This window comes from Pogona vitticeps, chromosome 2, assembly GCF_051106095.1.
Source record: "Pogona vitticeps strain Pit_001003342236 chromosome 2, PviZW2.1, whole genome shotgun sequence".
In the NCBI taxonomy this organism is placed as follows: Eukaryota; Metazoa; Chordata; class Lepidosauria; order Squamata; family Agamidae; genus Pogona; species Pogona vitticeps.
The window spans coordinates 16,836,629-16,860,427 of NC_135784.1; the positions used below are offsets into that span (position 1 = coordinate 16,836,629).

General features: G+C 46.2%; 1 protein-coding gene across 2 annotated transcripts; it reads left to right on the forward strand.

The window, feature by feature from the left end:
- The first annotated feature begins 53 nt into the window (after positions 1–53).
- LOC110069983 (uncharacterized) lies at positions 54–22,310 on the forward strand. Of its 2 annotated transcripts, none has more exons than XM_072988153.2 (5): positions 54–7,190; positions 11,700–12,566; positions 15,483–15,618; positions 16,933–17,175; positions 20,630–22,310. In XM_072988153.2, exons 2-5 carry the CDS (start codon positions 11,766–11,768, stop codon positions 21,649–21,651), a joined length of 2,202 nt encoding a protein of 733 aa, XP_072844254.2. In that variant the 5' UTR covers positions 54–7,190; positions 11,700–11,765; the 3' UTR covers positions 21,652–22,310. The 2 variants fall into 2 exon arrangements, with proteins under 2 accessions (XP_072844254.2, XP_072844255.2); XM_072988154.2 differs by having other exon boundaries at positions 16,936–17,175.
- Positions 22,311–23,799: the final 1,489 nt, after the last annotated feature.

Below are 23,799 nucleotides of genomic sequence, written 5' to 3' on the forward strand. Positions count from 1 at the left end.
GCCCCACCTTCAAAGAGGCAACTGACATTGTTAAAAGACAATGTTTAAACCTAAAAAGAGTAAGTATGCAAACGCTGGAAAGGATCAAGCAAATATCCACACCACAAAGCAGGAAATAAAAGCAATGCTAAAACACATGCAAAGCAGCCAGGCACTACAATCCTTTTAAAAACCCCAGTCAGGTAGCCAGTCTTTAAGGGAAAGCTTGCCTGAAGAGAAAAGTCTTTGTCTGCTTGCAGAAGAAGAGCAAAGACAGGGCCAGTCTGGTTTCCAGTGGGAGGGAGTTCCACAGTCTGGGAGCAGCCACAGAGAAGGGCTGTGTCCCCATCAAACACACCTGTGAAGATGGTGGGAATAGAGATAGGAAGGCCTGGAGAAAACCTAGAAAAACTGGGGTGGAGTGGACGGGACAGATTTTTCCAAACTCATTTTCAATGGCTTCAACATTTCCTGAACTTTTACATCTCTAGGTGGGACCGAGAAAAAGGTCTTTCCTTAAGATCTTAACAGCCAGTCAGGTTCATAAAGGGAGACGTGGATCATGAAATCGGTTGGACCCATTTAAGGCCTTATAGGTTAAAACTAGCACTTTGAATTATACCTGGAAATATTTCTTTTCTCTTTATCTTATTTGTCATCGTCATTTAGTCTTTTCTCATGAGGTGGCCAGAGTACTGGAGCCTCAGCTTCAGTATCTGTCCTTCCAGTGAGCACTCAGGCTTGATTTTCTCTAGAATGGATCGGTTTGTTCTCCTTGCAGTCCAGGGGACTCTCAAGAGCCTCCTCCAGCACCACAATTCAAAGGCATCAATTCTTCGGTGGTCTGCTTTCTTTATGGTCCAACTCTCAATTCCATACATCACTACAGGAAAAACCATAGCTTTGACTATTCGGACTTTTGTTGGCAAGGTGATATCTCTGCTTTTTAAGATGCTGTCAAGGTTTGTCATCGTTTTCCTCCCAAGAAGCAGGCGTCTTTTAATTTCGGGGCTGCTGTCTCCATCTGCAGTGATCATGGAGCCCAAGAAAGTAAAATCTGTCACTGCCTCCATATCTTCCCCTTCAATTTCCCAGGAGGTGATGGGACCAGCGGCCATGATCATAGTTTTTTTGAGGTTGAGTTTCAGACCGTTTTTTGCACTCTCCTCTTTCACCCTCATTACGAGGTTCTTTAATTCCTCCTCACTTTCTGCCATCAGAGTGGTATCATCTGCATATCAGAGGTTGTTGATGTTTCTTCCGGCAATCTTAATTCCGGTTTGAGAATCCTCCAGTCTAGCCTTCCGCATGATGTATTCTGCATATAAGTTAAATAAGCAGGGAGACAATATACAGCCTTGTCGTACTCCTTTCCCAATCTTGAACCTTATTAATCTTATTATATGTTTTTTAAAAAGGTGATGAATTCTCATTACCATTTACATTGTGGAAACAACACTCTTTGCATTCAGGTAGCTTATTGGGTGAATTAAAATATTTTTACCCCGCCTTTCTCCTCGTAAAAGAAAACAAAAAACTTGGAAGTCACTTAGACAGAGAAGAAACGAGACAACGAATATGTATGTATAGAGAGATTGAGCCGTGAGGATCTGTCTTGGTGAGTTAGAATTCCAGCTTTGGGGAAAATCTAGTAAGAGACATCAAACAAACCAAATCCATTAATAAGCACAGCCTGAAATTGACATGAGCCGCTATCATTTTGTATGTTTAAAACACACCTACCGTTTTCATATTTCAGCCAGCCTCTTTTGTGTTGATTCAACACCTCTTGTCAAACAGTTTCTCTCTCCTGTTTCCGGGGGCAGAGGGAGGGGAGAGAAAGCTGTCCTAATTATCAAAACAGAAAAAGCCAGAGCAGTTCCATGGGTTCTGTTTTGTTGTTGTTTAGCTGTTTAGTCGTGTCTGACTCGTCGTGACCCCATGGACCAGAGCATGCCGGGCCCTCCTGTTTCCACTGCGTCCCGGATTTTTGGTCAAATTCATATTGGTTGCTTCGATGGCACTGTCCAACCATCTCATCCTCTGTCGTCCCCTTCTCTTGCCTTCACATTTTCCCAACATTAAGGTCTTTTCCAAGGAGTCTTCTCATGAGATGGCCAAAGTATTGGAGCCTCAGCTTCAGGATCTGTCCTTCCAGTCAGCACTCAGGGTTGATTTACTTTAGAATGGATAGGTTTGTTCTCCTTGCAGTCCAGGGGACTCTCAAGAGCCTCCTCCAGCACCACAATTCAAAAGTATCCATTCTCCGGCAGTCAGCCTTCTTTATGGTTCAGCTCTCACTTCCATACATCGCTACTGGGAAAAACCATAACTTTGACTATGCGGACCTTTGTCGGCATTCTGTTTTGTAAGAATGCCCAAATACTTTAAAAAATGACCAGATCCGCAGAGCGTGAGAAATACCTCACCAATCTGAACGTCCTCTAACATCAGCTGAGGACTCAAATTTGCCAACCTCGGAAGGAAGGAAGGCTGAGTCAACCTTGAGCCGGCTAACTGAGCCCATGACGATCAAACTCTGCTCACGAGCAGAGTCTTGTCTGCAGTGCTGCAGTTTAACCACTGCTCCACGAGGCTTTGGAAGTAATCGCGTTTAAGATATTTCTATAAACCATAAATCTGCACTGCTCAGAACAGTACCTCAAGAAAGTCCCGACTTGGTCCAATTACACTCCAAAACCCACCGATGCATTTCCCATCCTGTCCCTTAACACTGGAGTAGGAAGTTCCTGGCTCAGTAAAACGGTTCTTTACGGAGATGATCTTGTTTCATACCTTCAGTTTTCTGTTGTAAAGCTAAAAAAGGGGGGAGGTTGTGTGGGAACCGCTGCTGGGGAACCTGCCTCAGCCGCAGTTGTAAACATAGGGAGAGAGAGGGTAGGGATAAAGGCAGAGAGGAATGTGTGCTGGAAGACCAGGAGAAATGGATTTATTTTTATGTTCTGTTGTACGAGCGCTCGGTAACACACCATCCTGGGACCATTAAACCCTTGGGAGTGGAACAGCCACAAGGATTTCAGCTTCTCCCTGTTTTGAACGGGGGTAAATCGACAAAATAAATGATAGCCCAATTTTTCTTCACTGTCTCAGGGTTCTCAAATGTAACTCCTTCCCAAACTGCAGGAGGAAACTCAGAAAGCAGGATAGATCCTCTGGTGTTTTCCCCGCATTTCACTTGCCCCCCGCCCCTTAGCTTGTTGAAGGGTTACGGTTGTTAAATCTGTGTTTTCCCGCTGTACCTCCCACAGCCACTTAGCTTCCTCTGAGTTTGGGGACGATATGCTGCTTATACAGTATTTTGAAGTAGATCCAGTAAATTCAAATTTCGGTGGAAAAAGCTCTCTACCCATCTACCCTGGTATGAAGAGGATAAAGCTAACATTCTAAAATCACGTCATTGCTCGCATGCAAGCACACAACTCCTAGGTTTTTGCTTCCCATGAGCTTCTTCCTTGAATTCACTCAGGACCTGGCTGGGTAGCTCAGTGATTTAAGGTCTCTGGCTGCAGAGCCAGAGGTTCAGAGTTCGCTTCTTCCCCACCCCGTGCATCCTTGAAGAGAAAGAGCCAGCCTGGGTGGCCTTGGGCCAGCTGCACAGTCCCAGGGAAACCCCCAAAAGAAGGACATAGTAAACGACTTCTGAGTATTCTGTACCTGGTAAAGTCTGAAAAATGGTTGCCATAAGTCTGAATTTGCAGTGGTGCCTCGCTTGACGATGTTAATTTGTTCCAGCAAAATCGCTGTAGAATGAAAACATCGTCAAACGAAACGAAAAAACCTATTGAAACGCATTGAAAGCCGTTCAATGCGTTCCAATGAGCTGAATACCTGCTCGTCCAGTGAAGATCCTCCATACGGCAGCCATTTTCAGTGCCTGTAAAGCGAGGAATCCGTCCTAGAAAACAACGGGGGGCCATTTTCTTCAGCCGGCGGCCATTTTGAAACCCGACGATCAGCTGTTTGCTGATCATCGTAAAGCGAAAATCGGCTCCTGAAGCAGGGAATCAATCATCGCTAAGCGAAATTCCCCCATTTAAACCCGTTTTGCAATCGCAAAAACATCAACGTAGTGCGGATTCGTTGTAGAGCGTGGTAATCGTCCAGCAGGGCACGACTATACTTGATGGCACATGATAATCTTGGAATTGCATGCAGAGCTGGAAGGAACCTTCTGGGTCACAGAGTCCAGCTTCTATCAAGGATGCCCAGCGGGGAATCGAACTCGCAACCTCTGGCTCCGCAGTCAGAGTCTTAAACCATGGACCTATTATTATAAAGGGAGGTGAAACGGCTGGGGTCGAACATAGATCACCTGTTCAAAGTGAGAGAAAGACCAAAAAAAGAGGAGGAAAAATGGAAAGGAAAACGGAACCGATCGAATTAATTTTCAGGTATGCAGAACAAGGTTCGAAACCCGTCATTCTAAATTTGGTTATTACCTGAGACACAATTTTTGCTTGAGATTTTCCCGGGATCGACTCCCGTCTTGTTAAGCCAGAGGGTGGGGTTGGGGGGAAGAAATTATTTTGTTTGCTGCCACCCCACCCCCTCAAACTGGGCATGGGATCCATGAAGAGACTAGCTTTTGGTAATTTGTATGAGATCTTCAATGGGGCCAGCCCTCCCTGAATGAAAGCCATTTTCTTTCACGGGCTGCTTGCTATCTTATTCTTGGCTGCTGAATCTTTATATATATATATTTTGTCACTGCTTCTGACTTCACGGTGGCCCCATGAATTTACGGCTTTGGCATGGTCTTGTCCTTTAACCGCCCTGGCATGTGCGGGGCTGGGACAACGGGCAGGCCCTCAAACATCGCCTGCCCTCCTTCTTCCACGGAATGGGTTTTCTGAACACCAACTTTTAAAAAAAAGAATTTGAAATTTGGAGAGTATATAGGCGTGTTCGGGGATTATTCTTCTAACTACGGCAACACAGAGAATCAGCAATGACGCCCCAGTATTCTAGTCCATCGTCGCCTACCTAAAAGCCTTTTACCTGGAAATATATTTATTTATTTACTATTTATATCTTGTCTCTTCTCCAGCCGGCATGAAGAGGGCTCCTCTCCAAGTATTGTCTGTTGCTCTCTCCCAAATCTCTTGCTCTTCCCATCAACTCTGTGAGGTACATAGATCAGGCTGAGAAAGGATGTTTCTGATCTAAGGTCACTTGATACTGTACTCCATTTTGTAGCTCAATGAGATATTCAACCCACGTCTCCAGAGTCTTAGCCCGTCACCCCAACCGCTGACTCAACCTGAGGCGTTCTGCCTCCACCTGACAATCTCCAGACAGATTTGACTAGAGTTCCCATCGTGCTGAAGGAAGGAAGAGGGACGCACGAGGGTTCCCCAAAAACATCAGATGCTGAAAAGCATGGAGATTATAAATACTGTAGGATCCCCCATATCCACGGGAGATCAAGTCCAAGCCTCCCCCCCCCACAAACACACACACGGATGCTGAAAAACGTGGATTATAGCAAATGCTATAAATGCTATGCATAGCATGGCCTCTGGCTCCCTCTGGTAACTTCACTGTTAGAAATATACAATTTATGGGATTTTTCTTTTAATATTTTCAGATTGTGGATAAGCGAATCAGCGGATACCATGGACAAAAGCGTCCTACTTGATGGGTTGGGCACCTTTGGCTCCTAGTGGATGTGCAAACTCTGTTTTCTTTGTCCGTCGCCAGCCTTCATGGACAACAGGCTGTTGTGTTTGTTTTTTTCAGACCCCCTGTCTCTTTCGTGTCCCCACCCCCAACTTTTACGCCCTATATCTCTGTCTGAAGAAGAGTCCTGGAAAACTGGAAAGAGTGCCCTTTTTTTGTCAGGGAAACCCCTTTCCAGGTAGAAATGGTCTCCCCTTCCGTTCTTCTGGGGGTATTTCTTCTGGGACTGTGCACAGCTGGCCCAAGGGATTCGAACTCCCAACCTCTGGAGACCTCGAACCCCGAGATCTCCAGCCGGCTAGTAAAGTCATGAGGAAACCCAGCCCCAAAATTCAGGCCCCCTGTGTTCTGCAATACCAATCCTAACAAAGAGCTCTGCAGAACCCTGAAACTGGCATAGTTTTTTCTAGCTTCTTGTTCGGTGCTAACCATTTATTTATTTAATTAATTTATATGCCGCCCACTCTACCCAGAGGTCTCTGGGCGGCTTACAATAATTAAAATTCAATACAATAAAATGATTAAATACATTTAAAATACAATTAAAATTGCCATCATCAGGACCCACAGTTGTTATTTCAATTAAAAGCCTTCTGGAACTAGAGGCTTGCAGATTTGCATGGTATTGGACTACAACTCCCACATTCCCCAGGCAGCAGGGAAGTACTGTAGACAGACAGACAGACAGACACACACACACACACACACACACACACACACACAAACAAACAAAAAAAAATCCCCCATATATTTGCATACTTCTTAGTCCTAAACCTTTTTAATGCCCAGCTGCAGACCCTGGACGTTTTTTCTGGAACTCAGAACTAGACTGCAGCTAGTAACCGGCTTCCTCGCGAGTCAACCGGTTTCTCCTTTCCCTCCTGTGGCCTCCAAGGACCCGATTCTTTCTCTTCCTTGATTTCGCATTTTTTAAAAAAACAAAAAACAAAACCCACGTCCTAGTGCTCAGCCCAGGCGGCAGGAAACTACAAATCCCAGGGTGCCACGGGACTACAAATCCCAGGATGCACCCGCAATCCCAGCCGCCCACCCCCCCCCGCCTCGCTTCTTCCTTTGCAAAAGGAAAGAGGGGTTTATGCAAATATATAAGGAGTGGATTTTTTTTAGTTCTCTCCAGCCCCATAGAAAGGGGGGGGATCGGAAGGGAGAAGCTAATTTTGGGATCCGATGCAGGAGGGGCGACTCCAAGAAAACAGATCCGGATTTTGCAAATTCTGAAGCTGAACCCCTTTAGGGATTTTTATTTTTTTTGCCCGCCCCTCCTTTTCTCCCCGAATCTGACTCCTGTCGGGTGCGTGGGAATGTGAAAGCGCACGCGGTTTTGCTGGGGGAAGCGGAGTGACTCGGGACCAAGACCGTGCACGTGTAAACAGAATCGGAAGCGGAGCGCCGGTGGATTTGCGCCCGGGAATCCTCGTGGCGAGGCGAAGCGGGGACATCCCCCCCCCGACGTCGTGGCTTCGCGGATACGGAGACACCGCGGAAGGAAGGTGAGCGCTTGCCCTTCCGACCTGTCCGTGTGGGTAGCAAAAGCCTCAGGCGTCGGGTTTTTGGGGGGACGGCGTCTCATTGCTTTCCCCAGCATTTTTGCATGAGTAGTGTTTTTGGGTCATCCAGGGATACTGTAACCTCCTTGGGGCAGAGATCCTCAGTCAAGGAATCCCATAGGAATGATAAGCTTTCCCCCTTCTTCAGGGGCTCGGTTTGCTTGTCAAGGAAATGGGCCCATCTTGAGAAACGTGTGAACACCAGCAATAAGGTTCTCGTCGTTGTTGTGATGGTGATATATCTTTTCAAGATATATGAGGCATTTTTATGGGGTGATTTACCAGTGCCATTTTCCCCATGAGTTTCGGTGGGCAAGGAGAAATTCGAACTCAGGTCTCCTGATTCAGGTGTTTTTTTCCCCCGATATCCCTCCCATTGGTTCCCATCGTATTATGGGTAGTATTTGTTTATTGTCTGAGTGACAGTGAGCCGAGCAGAGTTTGCAAGGGTATGTGAGATAATTAAGGCGTGGTTTTGATCATTTCCAGCCCACAGTGAGTTCCCACGGCCAAGCAGAGATTCGAATCCAGATCTCCTGAGTCTTAGTCCAGCACTCTCTGCTATACCACACTGGGTCTCTTTTCTTATTAGCTATATTTATATCCCACCTTTCCTCCGAGGAGCTCCGGGTGCGATGCATGACGCTCCTCTTCTGCATAAATGTTATGGTCACAACAGACCTGTGAGGTAGGCCTGGCTGGCCTGCCATCACCCGTTCCGTTCCATCGATGGGTGCAGATAGCTTTCCTGAGTCCTAGTCCATGCCGGGAAATTCTGATCTGTCCTACGAGGGGAGAGGGAGCATCGTGCGAATGGATCAGAAAACGGTGCAAGGGAGCGGGTTCAAAAGAGGCTTCGACAAATTTATTGGAGGTTAAGGGCCTTCTGCCCCTCCGAGTCAGCTTGTGCCTCTGAATCCCATTTTCTGCTATTAAAAGGCATGTAAATAGGTGTAAATCTTTAATTTGATGATGAAGGCCATAATCGGTGAAATTCCAATCATTAAATTGTAGTTTGTCTTGGACCTTTTATTGGACTGTTTGAAGTATTTTATAATTTTCTTTCTTTCGTAATTATCTAATTGCAGGGCTGTGTGTATAATTTAATCTTTTCAGTCCATTCGTCCATCCTCTTTTTTTTCTTTTTTTTGTGGCCAAGATCCGATGGGTGTTTGTATAAAATTTTGATCCGTTTTAATCTTTTTTATTATCATTCTTAAAATATAACTTACATTTAATTCTTTTAAAATCAACATTTTAATAATTTCTTGCTCTTTCCACGATGCAAGCCACCCTGGGCCCTTTTGTAGAGAAAGGTGGGGTGAAATATTTTAAGTGAACAAATGAATGAATGAATGAAGTGAATGGCAATGAGACAAAGTTTGTTGGTTGTAAATTAGCAAGTTTTATTTTTATTATTTTTGAGTGCAGTTGCATGTCTTGCCTTTGACAATATTTCCACTGCATGTTACTGCAAAAATAACAGGTTTTCATTCAGTAAAGACTTTCGAGAGTCTTATGAACTCAAATCTGACTCACAGTTACTGGAAGACGGAGCTGGGAATGAGCTATATTGGGTATGTTTATATGTTCCCAGGGCTGCCTTCTCAGCAGGGGGAGGAGCTAATTAATAGTTGGCTCCACCCACCCTGTACATCAAAGCCCTAAACAGTGCTCGGGTGAATTCATAGAAGAGTTAAATGGATGATGGGCATGTGAAGGGCAGCATCCTTCCATATGTCCTCACACAGGAAACAACTTTGAAGACCTTTACACTTAATGGTGAAATGTGCTTGAGTGAACGAATGAAGATCTCCCAGGATCGGGAATCCTGATCAGATAGTTTCCGACAGCCTCTGCAAGGCGGTCTGTCTGAATATGCTTTACAGAATCTTCTTCAAAATTTTGGCTTCAAAGGGTGATGTTGGTGGTGATTTTGAAAGTGCAGTCTCCAGTGTCAAAAATTAAAATGTAGGCATTTGGGCTGGGGCTTATCAGCAGGTGGGGAGCAGGTCTTTTGTAAAGAGAACGGCTCTTAATGGGCCATTTAGGATCAAATCACCCTTTGCATTGCTAGAGTCTTGTCCCCAAGAAAACTCATCTCTCTCCCAGCTGTTGTGTAGATTTGCAGCTAAGTGGGAGGGAGCAAGCAAGCCTAAAGGGCTTGGTGGGTGATGTCATGGTCTCTGCTGATCACAAAGTCTTGGGGAAACTGGTCCCATTACACCACCGTACAAGACCATCTGGGTACTGGGGATGTTCAGGGGCAGGGCTTTACATGTGAGTCCACATCTCTACCACAAATTTTATCCTGTATGTGAGCAGCTGACTGCCTTCATTGGATTGTATGTTGTTATGGCAACCCTAGTAGGGTTTTTGATGGTTGTGAGTTGGGGGGAGTATTTTTGTGACATGTCATATTTTTTCTGCAGCCTTTGTTTGAACCTATAATTGAATAAATCCCAGTGCAGAATAGTGGGTTTGGACATGTTTATGAGTAATCTGGTGAGAAAGGCCAGATTATTTATATAAACATGTTTAATCTTACTTGTGGATTCAAGTATGGATTGCAGAGAAAGTGTGACATGTCACAGAAATCCTCCCCCTAGTTGTGAGATATTCCTTGTCAGCCCACAATGAGCATGGCCAGGTGGGGATTTGAACCCACCTAGTCCAGCACACTATCTATGGTATTACTTGCTCATACTTGGTCTCATAGGGTCTCGTATACCTTGCATACGAGCATCACCTAAAATTGAGTAAGAATTAAGAAAAGGCTGTGTGGGTCAGGATTACACAAACGGTACTTTCATTGATCACACAGAAAATCGCGCCAACTGCAAGCTTTCGTCAGTAGAGTCTTCCTTCCCCTGCACCTTCATGGGTAGTGAAGAAAAATTGTAGGGGAGAGTCCCATAAATTCATGGCAGATGTCCATACTGAGAGTCTGTTTGTATGAGGTGAGTTGTGGGTATGTGTGTGTGGACTCCAAACAAAGGATTTGCTAATGACTCTGTGACTGCCCACCCACACCCTCTCATTGCTTGCTCCTGGAACATAAAGTTTCTTCTGAGCTTGGGGGGCAGAAAAAACCAAAGCAAAGTGTTCTGCTTATACAGTGGTGCCTCGCTTGACGAGGATAATTCGTTCCATTGAAATCGCTGTTAAGCGAAATCCTCGTCAAGCGAAACGAAAAAGCCCATTGAAATGCATTGAAAAACGGTTCAATGCATTCCAATCGGCTAAGTACCTCAGCGTCCAGCTAAGATCCTCCATAGCGGTGGCCATTTCTGGTGCCTGTAAAGCTAGGAATCCGTCCTAAATCACAGGGGGGAGCCATTTTGCACAGCGGGCGGCCATTTTAGAGCCACCAATCAGCTGTTTTAAAATCATCGTCTAGCGAAAAATTGGTTCCCGAAGCAGGGAACCGATCATCGTTAAGCAATTTTTCCCTATTAGAACATCGTTTTACGATCGCTAAAGTGATCGCAAAACCTTCATCGTCAAGCAGTTTCATCGTTTAATGAGGTAAGCGTTAAGCAGGGTACCACTGTATACCGTCCCATAATGCTTAAAGCACTCTCTGGACGGTTTACAATTTAATTATGCAGGCTATGTATTGCGTCCCCCACCCCTGTCAGCTGGGTACTGATTTTACTGACCTCGGAAGGATGGAAGGCTGAGTTCAACCTTGAGCGGGCTCCCTGAATCGGTCAGGATTGAACAGAGGTTATGAGCAGAGTCTGGGCTGCAGGACTGCAGTTTAACCCCTATGCAGCAAGGCCCATCTCAGTCCAGTGCCGAGACTGGCGTAGAGCGTCTGTTTCATTCATTTTTTTCTCTTATTCTTCTTCTCAGCCTCCCTTTCACTGTCTTTTCTGGCATCCTTTTCCTCATCCTTTTACCACCTTCGCTGCCATCTCTTTTAATTTATCTTGTTGGTTATTCTGTTTGTTCGAATGTAGGTATTCTTTTATTTTCTTTGTCGTGTTTTGATATTGTGCTGTTTTTTATCTTGTTGTTAGCCAGTGGCCTGGTTGCCAGATGGTGTGGAGTAAGGTTAAAGGTAAAGGTTTCCCCTGACATTTAGTCCAGTCGTGTCTGACTCTAGAGCGCAGTGCTCATCCCCGTTTCCAAGCCGTAGAGCCAGCTTTTGTCTGAGGACAGTTTCAGTGGTCACCTCGTCAGCACGACTAGACACGGAATGCCGTGACCTTCCGACCGTGGTATATCTACTCACATTTTTACAGGTTTTCGAACTGCTCGGTTGGCAGGAGCTGGGAGAAGCGACGGGAGATCACTCCGTCGCGTGGATTCGATCTTACGACTGCTGGTCTTCTGACCTTGCAGCACAGAGGCTTCTGCGGTTTAACCCACAGCGCCACCGTGTCCCATATTGCTGGGGCATCAAGCCAATAAATAAGTAAACAAATAATTTTTTTGCCCATCCAGGTAGAAAACCCGGCACCCCAGGAGGGATCGCAGTGTCGCCCGTTCTAGAAGGGAGCACGTCCGAGGATGAAGATGGGAAAGGATGAGGCCAGGTTCCCTCCGCCAAGAGAGGCTTTGGAGAGACCAAATAAAGACCTTCCTGTCCTCCAGGACGCCGTGGGCCTCAAACCCAAAAGGGATCTGGCGGGAGAGAGGCAGCCCTCCGAAGCTGCGCCTGCCGGGAGATCCCTCAGACGGTCACTTCTCCAGCAGGTGAAGGAGGAACCGCCGGAAGGTTCGGCCCAGCGCTGGGAAAGCCAGTGGCAGGAATTCTTAAGGACCGCCGAAGCTCCTCCTCACTCTGGCTGGGGACCCCCACCGTTGTGGGCACCGCCGACCCCATGGGACAACGCCACGGCTTTCCTCGCCGCCTTCGAACAAGTGGCTGAGGCTTGCCGGTGGCCGAAGGGCGAGTGGGCGAGCCGGCTGCTGCCGGCCCTCAGCGGCGAAGCCAAACTGGCCTTCCACAGCCTGGAGGCGGGCGACCGAGAAGACTACGGGAAGGCGAAGGCCATCATCCTGCGGTGGGAGGCCCTCAGCCGGGAGAGGTGGCGCCAGCACTTCCGGCGGTTCCGCTACCAGGAAGCCGAGGGGCCGAGAGGCGTTTACGGCCGGCTCCAGGAACTTTGCCACCAGTGGCTGAAGGTCGAGAGGCACTCCAAGGAGCAGATCCTGGAGTTGCTGATCCTGGAGCAGTTCCTGATCATCCTTCCCCCGGAGATCCAGAGGTGGGTCCGGGAGCATGGCCCGGAGACGTCCACCCAGGCCGTAGCCCTGGCAGAGGAGTTCCTGCTGAGGCAGCCAGAGGAAGAACGAGGGGACGGCCAGGTGAGACGTTGGCGTGTATTTATTTGACAGACACCCTTGCCTTTTATTAAAATTAGGGCTCCCATCACTCACGGCAAGATTAAAACTGGATCCAGACAGTAAAAACGCTAACAGGTATGATGTTAAAACATACTGGCTGAAATACAGTCATTTAGCATGATAATACTCATCATCATCTTAGAACGACAGAGCTGGAAGGGTCCCTATGGATCATCAAGTCCAGCTCCTGTCAAGGAGGCCCAGCGGGGAATCGAACTCCCAACCTCTGGCTCCAAGTAAGTTGCACTAGAGTAGCCCTATTTGAATCAGTGGGGATCTGGCGAGTTGAGTCCTCCATAAATGCTATTGGACTACTCTAGTTGTGATTTACAAGGCTAAAAAAGTCACAAGTAGAGTAGCCCCATTTGAAACAGTGGAACGTATGGAGGAGATGAGTCACCCAGTGGGATTTTATTTTGATTCCATGTTGACCACGCCTGCTTTGTAGATACTTCTGCTTAGGGAAGCTATAATACTGTATGTAAGGATGGATTTTTAGATTTTTCTGGATTCCAGCTGCCATCTCTCCATTCTGGAAGGTCCACCTCTCTTGCAGACCCCTTTCAAACACCTGGGAGAAAGGCCTACATCAGAAGGCTTGGAGGCGTGGTACACCCAAGCTTCCTGCTCAGAAAGATATCTCCCAGCTTGCACCAGGACAGAAAAAGGCTGAGCTTGGACAGATCTAGGCCTAGCTAAGGCTCAGGGCCGTCCAGTGTAGGTCTTTCTCCCAGGTGAGCCACAGTATCTATCTATCTATCTATCTATCTATCTATCTATCTATCTATCTATCTATCTATCTATCTATCTATCTATCTATCTATCTATCTATCTATCTATCTATCTATCTATCTATCTATCTATCTATCTATCTATCTATCTATCTATCTATCTATCTATCTATCTATCTACGGTGGTGCCCCACATAACGAGCGATTTGTTTAACGATGAATCCGCATAGCGACACGGTTTTTGCAATCGCAAAAGCGATCGCATTGCGATGTTTCTAATGGTAAAACATTGCTTTGCGATGATCGGTAAGCATTTCGCTTACCGATTTTCGCATAGCGATGTTTTTTTTAACAACTGATCAGTGGTTCCAAAATGGCAGCCGGGTAAAGAAAATGGTCGCCCGCTGTGTTTTCGCGCCCTTTCCTTGCTTACCGGGCAGCGAAAATGGCAGCTGCATGGAGGATTTCCGCATAACGGTGAGTTTTTTGCCCATAGGAACGCATTAAACGTGTTTCAATGCATTCCTATGGGCTTTTTTGCCCCGCTTAGCGACGAATCCACATAGCGACGATTTTTTCAAAACGAATTATCGTCGCTATGCGGGGCAACACTCTATCTATCTATCTATCTATCTATCTATCTATCTATCTATCTATCTATCTATCTATCTATCTATCTATCTATCTATCTATCTATCTATCTATCTATCTATCTAAAATATTTTTTTACTTTGCTTTTCTCCTCAAAAAGGACCCAAGAAGGACTTCCATCATTAAAAGACAACATTTAAAGCTTTAAAACGGTGAATATACAAATAATGTAAAAGGATCAAACAACTACTCCACTAAACATTGGTAAACAAAAACACATTCAAAGCAGGAAAGGCCCAACCATCTATCTAAGAACCCTCTCTCGGCAGCCAGACACAGAGGGAAAGCTTGCCTGAAGAAAAAGTGATTCACTTGCTTGCGGAAGGACAGCCAAGATGGGGCCAGCCTGGCCTCCGGTGGGAGGGAGTTCCACAGTCTGGGAGCAGCCACAGAGAAGGCCCTTTCCTGCGTCCTTACAAATTGCACCTGTGAAGGTGGTGGGACCAAGAGAACGACTTCTCCTGATGATTTTAGCACTTCAACAGGCTCATAAAGGGAAATGAGATCCTTGCTCCCAAGCCAGTTAGGGATTTATAGGTTAGAACCAGCACCTTGAATTGTGCCCAGAAACAGCAGCCCCTGGAACTGCTGTAACGGGGTGGGGTTGGGAGTGGGGGGGGGATGTTACATGATCCTTGTGACCAGCCCCAGTTAACAGCCTGGCTGCTGTGTTTTGGACCCACTGAAGAAAAGATTTCTTTACCCAACATGTGGTTAGTGTGTGGAACCCCTTGCCACAGGATGTGGGTGATGGCATCTGGCCTAGATGCCTTGAAAAAGGGGATCGGACAGATTCGTGGAGGAGAAGTCCATGGCAGGTGACAAGCCATGATGATGGGGATGTACAATCTCCAGGCTTTTAAAAGGAAGGTACTGTACTTCCAAACGCCAGATGCAGGGAGGGTGATCAGGAGACAGTGATAACTCATTGTCTCATGTGCTCCCAGAGGCATCTGGTGGGGGCCCCTGTGAGATCCAGGAAGCTGGAAAGATGGTCCCTCGGCCTGATCCAGCAGGGCTATTCTTAGATTCCTTATGTTCCAAACACTTTCCAAAGCCCCGCATAGAGTGTTTGTAAGGTGTCCATCCGTAAGGGAGGTACAGCACCCAGATAGGTGAATTTTTCTATTCATAGATCAGAAAACCCCAAAATCCCATCCCTTTTGGCATGCATGCTTGTGACAGTGGCAGGGATCAAAAAGTAATGTCATACCCTCTCGGCATAAAAGTTTGGCTCCCCCTAAATCTTGGGTCCTGGGGGGTCAAAGCCCCAATCACTCCACCCTAGATATGGCTCTGTGGGCGGCGGATCTCGGCCTTGTAACCCAACAAGGTCCGCAGGGGCACGGACGACCCAGCCCTTGTTTTGGGTGCAACACACATACTTTTTCACAGGACCAAAGACCCGACCCTGTTTTGTGGCAACAGGGCGGCTACGTGAAGAGGGACTCATATCTTTTTGTCCTAAAAAGGAAGTTCCGCTCTGCTTTCTTAGGCAGGGTTTGAAGAGGACGTTTCCTGCGAGGGTGGCCGGGATCTGTCTGAGATTGAACTCTGCATCAAAACCAAGCAGGAGGAAGATGATGAGGATGGCGAGGATGATGGTGACCCTGGAAAGGATAGCCTGCTGGGTGAGTTTGATGGACAGATTCCATTTGGGTAGACTGAAAGCCAGCCAGCAATTACAATGTCCAATAATTGCTGGAAAACACCCATGTTGATTAAAATAGAACCCCTGTAGGTGTGGGGATCATCTCCAAGCCTTTCCGCGGATGCTGAAAAACGTGGACAATAGTGAACATTATTTTAATAGCAAACACTTTAGGTAGTATAGTCTCTGGCTCCCTCTAGTGGCCAGTTCTGGTAACTTCACCTTTAGAAATAGATACAGTCTTGCCCCGCTTAACGATTACCCCGTATAACAACGAATCCGCTTCACGACAATGTATTTGCGATCACAATTGCGATAGCAAAACAATGTTTTAAATGGGTTTTTTTCGCTTTGCGAAGATCGATTCCCTGCTTCACGAACCAATTCTTCACATTACGACGATCAAAACAGCTGATCGTCGGGTTTTCAAAATGGCCGCCGGGTGCTCAAAATGGCTCCCTGCTGTGTTTTTGGACAGATTCCTTGCTCTACAGGCACCGAAAATGGCCGCCCCTATGGAGGATCTTCGCTGGATGATGAGTTTTTCAGCCCATTGGAACGCATTGAACGGTTTTCAATGTGTTTCAGTGGGCTTTTTTATTTCGCTTTACGGCGTTTTCGCTCTACAGTGATTTCTCTGGAACAAATTAACATCGTTAAGCGAGGCACCACTGTATTTCTAGGATTTTTCCTTTTAATATTTTAAATATTTTTTAAAGTGCCAATACATGAATCAGATACAGGGGTCCTATTGTCTTTCTGGATTTTGACAGTTCCTACCTTTGCCTTTCAAGCCACTGATTCTAAAGCGGGTGTCAAGCAATATGTGACCGTGCGGGAAAATCACTGGTAGCTAATTGATCGGCTTGGCCATAGATGATCAGAGGAGTCGGTCTGAATTCAAAACCCCAGTTGGCTGTGGAAACCCACTGTAGGGTGAAGGTCTCGCATGCCCCGAAAAGACATGTTAGGATTTGGCAGGAAAGTAGAAGCAGCAAATGTGGGAGCAAACCCAACTTTCCTGGTGCAGAGAAGGCAGGAATTAAGACTGAAATGCAGGGTTTCCCCTTCCTCTCTAGAGGGAGGGAGTTGCGCCAAGGGAAAACTTGTAAGGATGTGCTTCTCCCCTTGTAGGAAAATCAACCGCCCATCTTGCAGAAGTTGCTTCTGGCATGAATCTCTTATCTTCTCTGAGATGTTACGAGAGAAATCGTGTTCTTCTGTCTCTACCATCTTTCCCCTTTTCTCTTCTCCAGAGACTTAGTCGTGTGTGGTTTCCGTATTGTGTCTCAAGCAGGCAGAGAATGGACAGCCGTAGATGAGGGGGAGAAATATGTGCCGGGAGAATCTGAACCAGTGGGACTGTGTGAGACATCAACGTGGAAAATGGTAGAGAACTTTTCTCTACATCATGAGCGAGAAAATTCCTCAGCAAGTCCACAGAGAGCAGCTTTCTGGCAGGAGGTCTCCTCAGATCGCTCCGTTTCTTGTGGGGAAGATCTCAAGGACCCCGCCATCCAGATAGAAATTGCCTCTGGTAAGATATTAAATCCCTGTTGATCTTGTAGAAAAGAGGACTCTAGCAAATGGTGTAGGCACCCTTCAGTCTGGAGAGACTATGGTCAACGTGCTCTGAATAGAGATCTTGGTACAGTGTCTAGTGTGGCTGAGGAGGCCAATTCGAGAGTGACCATCCCTTCTACGCTGAAGACAAATGCAGTCTGTCCCCTGTCCAGCTCCCTGATTTTGCTGCTTTCAGGACTGCCTCTTTGCCTCGGCCTGCTGGACAAGGGTCTCTTCAAATTGGGAGAGGCCGTGATGCACCGCCTGCCTCCAAGCTGAACGCTCAGATGTCAGGGTTTCCCATCTGTTGAGGTCCATTCCTAAGGCCGTCAGATCCCGCTTGCAGATATCCTTGTATCACAGCTGTGGTCTCCCTCTGGGGCGCTTTCCCTGCACTAATTCTCCATACAGGAGACCTTTTGGAATCCGACCATCTAGCATATGTAGGCATACGTAACCAACAGGAAGTCTCCAGAATTACTCGATAGCTCAGTGGTTTAGGCATTTGCCTGTGGAGCCAATGGTTGGGAGTTCGATTCCCCCTCTGTGCCTCCTTAACAGGGGCTGGACTCAATGATCCGTAGAGTCCCTTCCACTCTGTAGTTCTAAGATGATGATGATTATCCGTGCCTTGTTTGTGGGAAGTGTTTTCCTTGCAACTCACGTGGTCCATCATCCCCACAGTATAGATGCTCTATGAGACAAAATTATTGTTGTGATTGTCGTTAAACGCTTTAATAAATAGATTATGCAGATATTACATGCATGGATTATTAGTTGAGTGAGTGGAGAACTAATGCTGGAACAGCAGCTGGACAGGGTGCAAGTAAAAGAAATTAAACAGGATGTTGTAAAAATTAAAATATCTGGGCAAGTCTCCTCTCTGGGTTACCAGTTCTTGCTTCCCCAGGCTCTATGCTTGCATCATCTCCCCTACAGTCATTAGTTGAGGTTTCATAGCACTCTTTGGGGTGTTGAGGACTGCACACCACCAATAGCTCCAACATTGTCTTCTGTCTCCCAGTTCTGTATAATCCGTTTATCTTGTGGGAGCCATAAGACAGAAGGAGAAATGGCCGTGTCCTCTGGTTAGCAGCTGTTTTTGGTCCATAAAGATTACCTCCTCCGGTCCTGTGGCTTCCCTGGCTTCTGCATGATGAAAGGGTTAAATGAGAACCATGGGGGCCACAGAGCAGAAGTAGGAAGTGTTTAATTTCTGAAAAATTGCTGAAAAATCTGCCGGTGACTATCTTTAATTATTCAGGTGTAGTTGTGCAAACAGTTTTTCAGCCTGTAAAAATATCTTACTCCGTCAGGGATTCTGTCTTTCCCCCATGAAGGGGCGTAACGTGATGTGGTTTCCGAGACCAAAAGAGAGCAGATTCAGCACCACGGAGAGTACTCCAGCTAGCATGGGGTGAGATTGAGCTCCATGGTGGGCAAGCTTACGTTATGTTGTGCAGGCAATAAGTGACGAGGTTTTGTAGTCAAGCCAGGTGAAATCTCCCGTTACATTTTTTTCCCTACTCTATATTCTCAAGTTTGCAGTTGGAAATTTTACACCAGCTACCTTTAAAGTGCTGAGATCTGAACTTTAAAGGCAGATAAATAGAGCTGTGAGCTTTGCTTTGCATGCCTGAAAGTTATTGCAGAGGGGACTAACCCCTCAGTAGGCATAAACTTGGAGCTGTGCTTTGCATGCCAGGAACATGTTACAGAGGCTTACTCTTGAAAGGGCATGCAAAGAATTGAGCTATCATTTCTTTTCTCCGGTGGGAGAATGTCCACACTAGCCAGAATTACAACTGGCCTCAGTGTCATGAGTCACCAATGGGATAAAGCAGCAGGTGAGGGGGAACTTGGAATCCTGTGTCCAGGAATATTTATGTGGCATTTGTCTATTTTTTTTATTCCACAATTCCCAGAATTCGTCAAGAATTTCCCAGGCAGAATTCTAGGAATTCCAGCCCACAGACTGACACCCACAGAAACCTACATTTCAGTAACCTGGAACAGGGCCTAGTTTGGAGGCCTGTATGGTTGTCCTAGTCCATTCTTCCTTTTGTAAATCAATCAATTAATTAATTAAGAAAGAAAGCTGCTGTTCTGCTTCCCAGGAGTGTTAGTTCTTTAGGAGGTGCCCTGTATAGGGCCTAAAGGTCAGCAAGACTAGCAGTCCCAGGAAAGCTGTCCCACAGCTTCCTTTCTTGTACATTCGTAACAGGAAGCAAGGCTGGAGTTCGGCCTTGCAGCCGTGGAACTAGGCCTTGGTCCAGATGAGCGAAATGGAGGTGTGGGTCTGTTAAGCTGAAACTCCCAGAAATTGTGTTTGATGAATTCTTCAGAAACCAGGCCCTTCAAGAAGAGCGTGAAGGAGTTCAGTCTGTTTTTTTTAAAAAAACCCAAAAGGCTGAGAAACAGTTATGGCAGCTATCTTCGAACATTTGAAGGATTCTCATGTGAAAGATGGAGGAAACTTGTTTTGCGCGCCTCGAGAAGATAAGATCTGACGTCAAATCACAAGAGAGGAGATTAGAACTAAACACATCCAGCCATCTTTCTTGACGCTGTTTGACACTAGGGGGGAAGACCTTGAGAGGTGGTGGCCATACATACATAGGCATCCTTCAGTCTCGAGAGACTATGGTAACGTGCTCTGTATAGAGGACTTTGACACTGTATGTGAAGCTGGAATGTCCTCTCCGTAGCACGAAGCCTGGGTAGAAAATTATGGAGGATAGGCTGTTACCCAAGCAGCAAATTGCCCCTCTCCACATCACTGAAATAGTCCAACGGAAAGGCAAGAGCCAATACAACTGGTTCCAGTGATGTCGCAGGAGTTGCCAGAACGACACAAACTGCCTCCAGGACTCCAGCTCCGGATTTTGCCTCGAGGTTAACTCTTGAAGCCTTTTCCATCAGTGGATATAGCCACAAGGCAGTGGAGGTTTGGAATCAGAATTTTCCTTCTCCTAGATGGGCTGCCTTCCCAAATTGACGAGCCCCACCTACCCGGGATTTATTTTGCATATGTTAAATAAGCTGGGGAACAATATACAGCCTTATCGTAATCCTTTCCCAGTTTTGAACCAATCAGTTGTTCCGTATCCAGTTCTAACTGTTGCTTCCTGTCCCATGTATAGATTTCTCAGGAGATAGACAAGGTGCTCAGGCACTCCCATTTCTTTAAGGACTTGCCATAGTTTGCTGTGGTCCACACAGTCAAAGGCTGGGTGGCCATGGGCAAGCTGCACAATCCCAAGTCGCCCCCTAGAAGAAGGGAGTAGTAAACAACTTCTGAATAATTTCTACCTGAGAAACCCTGAAAAAGATCACCATAAGACAGAATGGACTTGAGGGCAAATGAATGTTATTATTACTATCATGGAGATTGTCTTGTTTTTGATTTTCAATCTTTATTCTCACAGGCGATGTGTGGGAGTGTGAAGAGGAGACGCCTCAGATTTCTTTTGAGAGAATGAGACGTGAGGAGTTGAGAGAGGGCCTTTGGGATCAGCGTGGACCAGAGGTGAAAGAAGGAAACTATACCCCGAAGAAGATGCACCTACCCACTCTTTACCAGGATAGGGACTTCTGCGATATCCTGAGCCAACAGAAACCTCTAGAAAGCCAAAAGAACAAGTGTTTCGCTGCTCACTGGACAATCCGCTCAGACGGGAAACCAGACCAAAACTTAGCCTTTACGAACAGTTTTGTCGAGGGCCGCAGCCTTCCTCAGTTTCAAATGCTTCACGAAGAAGAGAAACCGTATAAGTGTTTTGTGTGTGGAAAACGTTTCACGCGAAGCACCAACCTTACCGCCCACCAAAGAATCCACACAGGGGAGAAACCGTACGGTTGCCCGGACTGTCCCAAGATGTTCACGAGCCAGTCGGATCTCATTAAACATAAGAGGATTCACAGAGGAGAGAAACCCTATAAATGCTTTGTATGCGGAAAGAGCTTTAGTCAAGGTGGACACTTGACTGCACATCAGAGAATTCACACTGGGGAGAAGCCCTATAAGTGCTTGGAATGTGGGAAAAGCTTCAGTAAGAACACCAACCTTACTCTGCATCAGAGGATTCATACCGGGGAGAAACCTTACAAATGTTTGGAGTGCGGGAAGAGTTTCACTTGGAATTCGAACCTCACTTCTCATCAAAGGATCCACACAGGGGAGAAGCCGTTTCAATGCTCAGATTGTAACAAGTGTTTCTGTAACCACTCGACCCTTATTAAGCACGTGAGGATCCACACAGGGGAGAAACCCTATAAATGCTTTGCGTGCGGAAAGAGCTTCAGCCAGAGCTCCAGTCTGACGGCGCATAAGAGGATTCACACCGGGGAAAAACCATATCAATGTTCCGAGTGTGGGAAAAGCTACAGTAAAAACACAAACCTTATTTCACACCAGAGAATTCACATGATGGGAAAACTGCATAAGTAAATACAGTGGCGGCCCGCATGATGACAACCCCGCAGAACGATGAAATCGCATGACGATTACTTTTTTGCAATCGCAATAGCGATTGTAGAACGATGTTTCCTATGGGGGATTTTCGTTTGACAACGATTAGGTCCTTGCTTCGCAAACCGTTTGTTCGCAAAATGACAATTTTTCCAGCTCTGCAAAATGGCTGCCCTGTCTTTTCCGGACCCATGCTTCACAGGGCAGCCATTTTAACAGCTGACCGGCGCTCGGAAAATGGCTTCCCCTACGGGCGATCTTCGCTGGACAACGAGGTCATTTCCCCATTGGAACGCATTAAATGGATTTCAATGCATTCCAATGGGAAATTGTTTTCCACATGGCGGTGATTTCGCTTAACAGCGATTTTCCTGGAACGGATTATCGTCGTCATGCGGGGCACCACTGTATATAAATGTCAAGACTGGAGATGAGGGAAGAGTATATCATGAACCCATGTGGAAGAAAATATAAACGTTAAAACTTTTCCCAGACACAGAATATTATGTTGGTTTTTTTCTACCTTTCAATTAAAACATTCACCCTTATTTTTTTCCAGTTTTTAATAGATAATACGTTCCATTTGTCATTGCTATATTGCGCTGACCAATTTGCAATAAATCTCTCCTCAAGGTTTACTTGAATTTTGTCACACAGAGGTTTGAAAAGTTACCCCTTTGGGATTACAGTTCCCAGAATCCTTTACTGGGCATGTGACCTGTGGCCATACCGGCTGGGGGATTCTGGGGATTGTAATCTAAATATGTGGTTGTTCTGGGAGGTGTTTCCTAAATTCCTAAACGGTAGCATACAAACCATTTATGGGATTTCCCTAAGGATATTCTATCGTAATGCTCGGAAAGTTCTCTCTTTCCCATTAGCTGTGGAGGCCTTAAAAAGTAGTGATTGCTGTAGATCAGAATCCGGTTGATAATTTATTCTTGCCTGCGGCTAATAGTTCAGGTTGCATTCCCGATCTAAGCGACTTGGGGTTAAGAACGCAACCAGCACCCCGTTAATCTGCATCAGTTTTCCACTGCAATTTATGCCGTTTCATTCGACGCAGGTGTAAACTGCCCATTAGATTCCGGCCCAAGTTACATTTTTCAAAGAGAAACCCTTTACTTTTCTGTTTTCCTGAAAGTAACTAAAATAGTTACTTTTAAGTTAACTTTAGGAAGAAGCCACTAAATGCTTTAAGCCAGTGGTTCTTAACCTTTTTAAAGAAACGCCCCCTTGAGCCATTGAGGAAGTTATCATCGCCCCCCTCCCCGAGGTGATGATATCTTATCTACCTACCTACCTACCTACCTACCTACCTACCTACCTACCTACCTACCTACCTACCTAGTCTCCCTCCCCACCCGGGTGCGAGGCAGCGCTTCATGGAGCGAGGATGAGGACCCAAGAGACCCTTTCCTTCCGCTCGATCCACACTCAGTGCTCCCCTAAAGGAGAAAGGCGAGACGTGGCAGGTAGAAAGAGCTGGATCATCTGGCGGCGGCGGCAGCACCGGATCTACTGCCAGCACTGCGGCTGCAGTCGCCTTCACAGGTTTGGCTCACTCCAGAGCCCTCCTACCGCCCCTTCTGTTCTTTCGCCCCCACACTGCCCCTTTTCGTTCTACCGCCCCCCTGAAAAATGAAATTGCCCCCTGGGGGGCATTATTGCCCACGTTAAGAACCACTGCTTTAAGCCACAAATCCATCTCCTTGCTTCAGCGCCACTGAGGGAAGATGCTCCATCTTTTGTTGAAGCCATGGAGTAACTTGCAGGGTTTTCTTATATCTACTAGACTGAGTAATTACAGGAGATAACCTAATCCACACAAGCCCATAAAATGGAGGCTCAGCTACACAAGCTCTATTTAGAAACATTGTTTTAAAAGAATATATGATTGTTGTATCATGCTACTGTTTTTTGACCCCTCTTCCACAGTGAGATATTTGAGCTAGAGAACATTTTGAACAAGAGCTACCTCATAATAAGTCTTTTTTTAAAAGGGGGGGGGAATTAGGCATAAAAATCAAATCTGATTTCTATCAAAAACTGCTAACCAATTTTTCTTAGAAATCTGATTATGTAAAAAAAATTTTAATATAGTTACACATACTGCTCTTCTGTGGC

Bases quoted from the DNA above. Each gene is read 5' to 3' on its own strand.
- LOC110069983 (XM_072988153.2), top strand. From the start codon at position 11,766: ATGAAGATGGGAAAGGATGAGGCCAGGTTCCCTCCGCCAAGAGAGGCT. The intron at 12,567-15,482 runs GTGAGACGTTGG...CTGCTTTCTTAG, and splicing joins AAGAACGAGGGGACGGCCAG to GCAGGGTTTGAAGAGGACGT. The intron at 17,176-20,629 runs GTAAGATATTAA...TTATTCTCACAG, and splicing joins CCAGATAGAAATTGCCTCTG to GCGATGTGTGGGAGTGTGAA.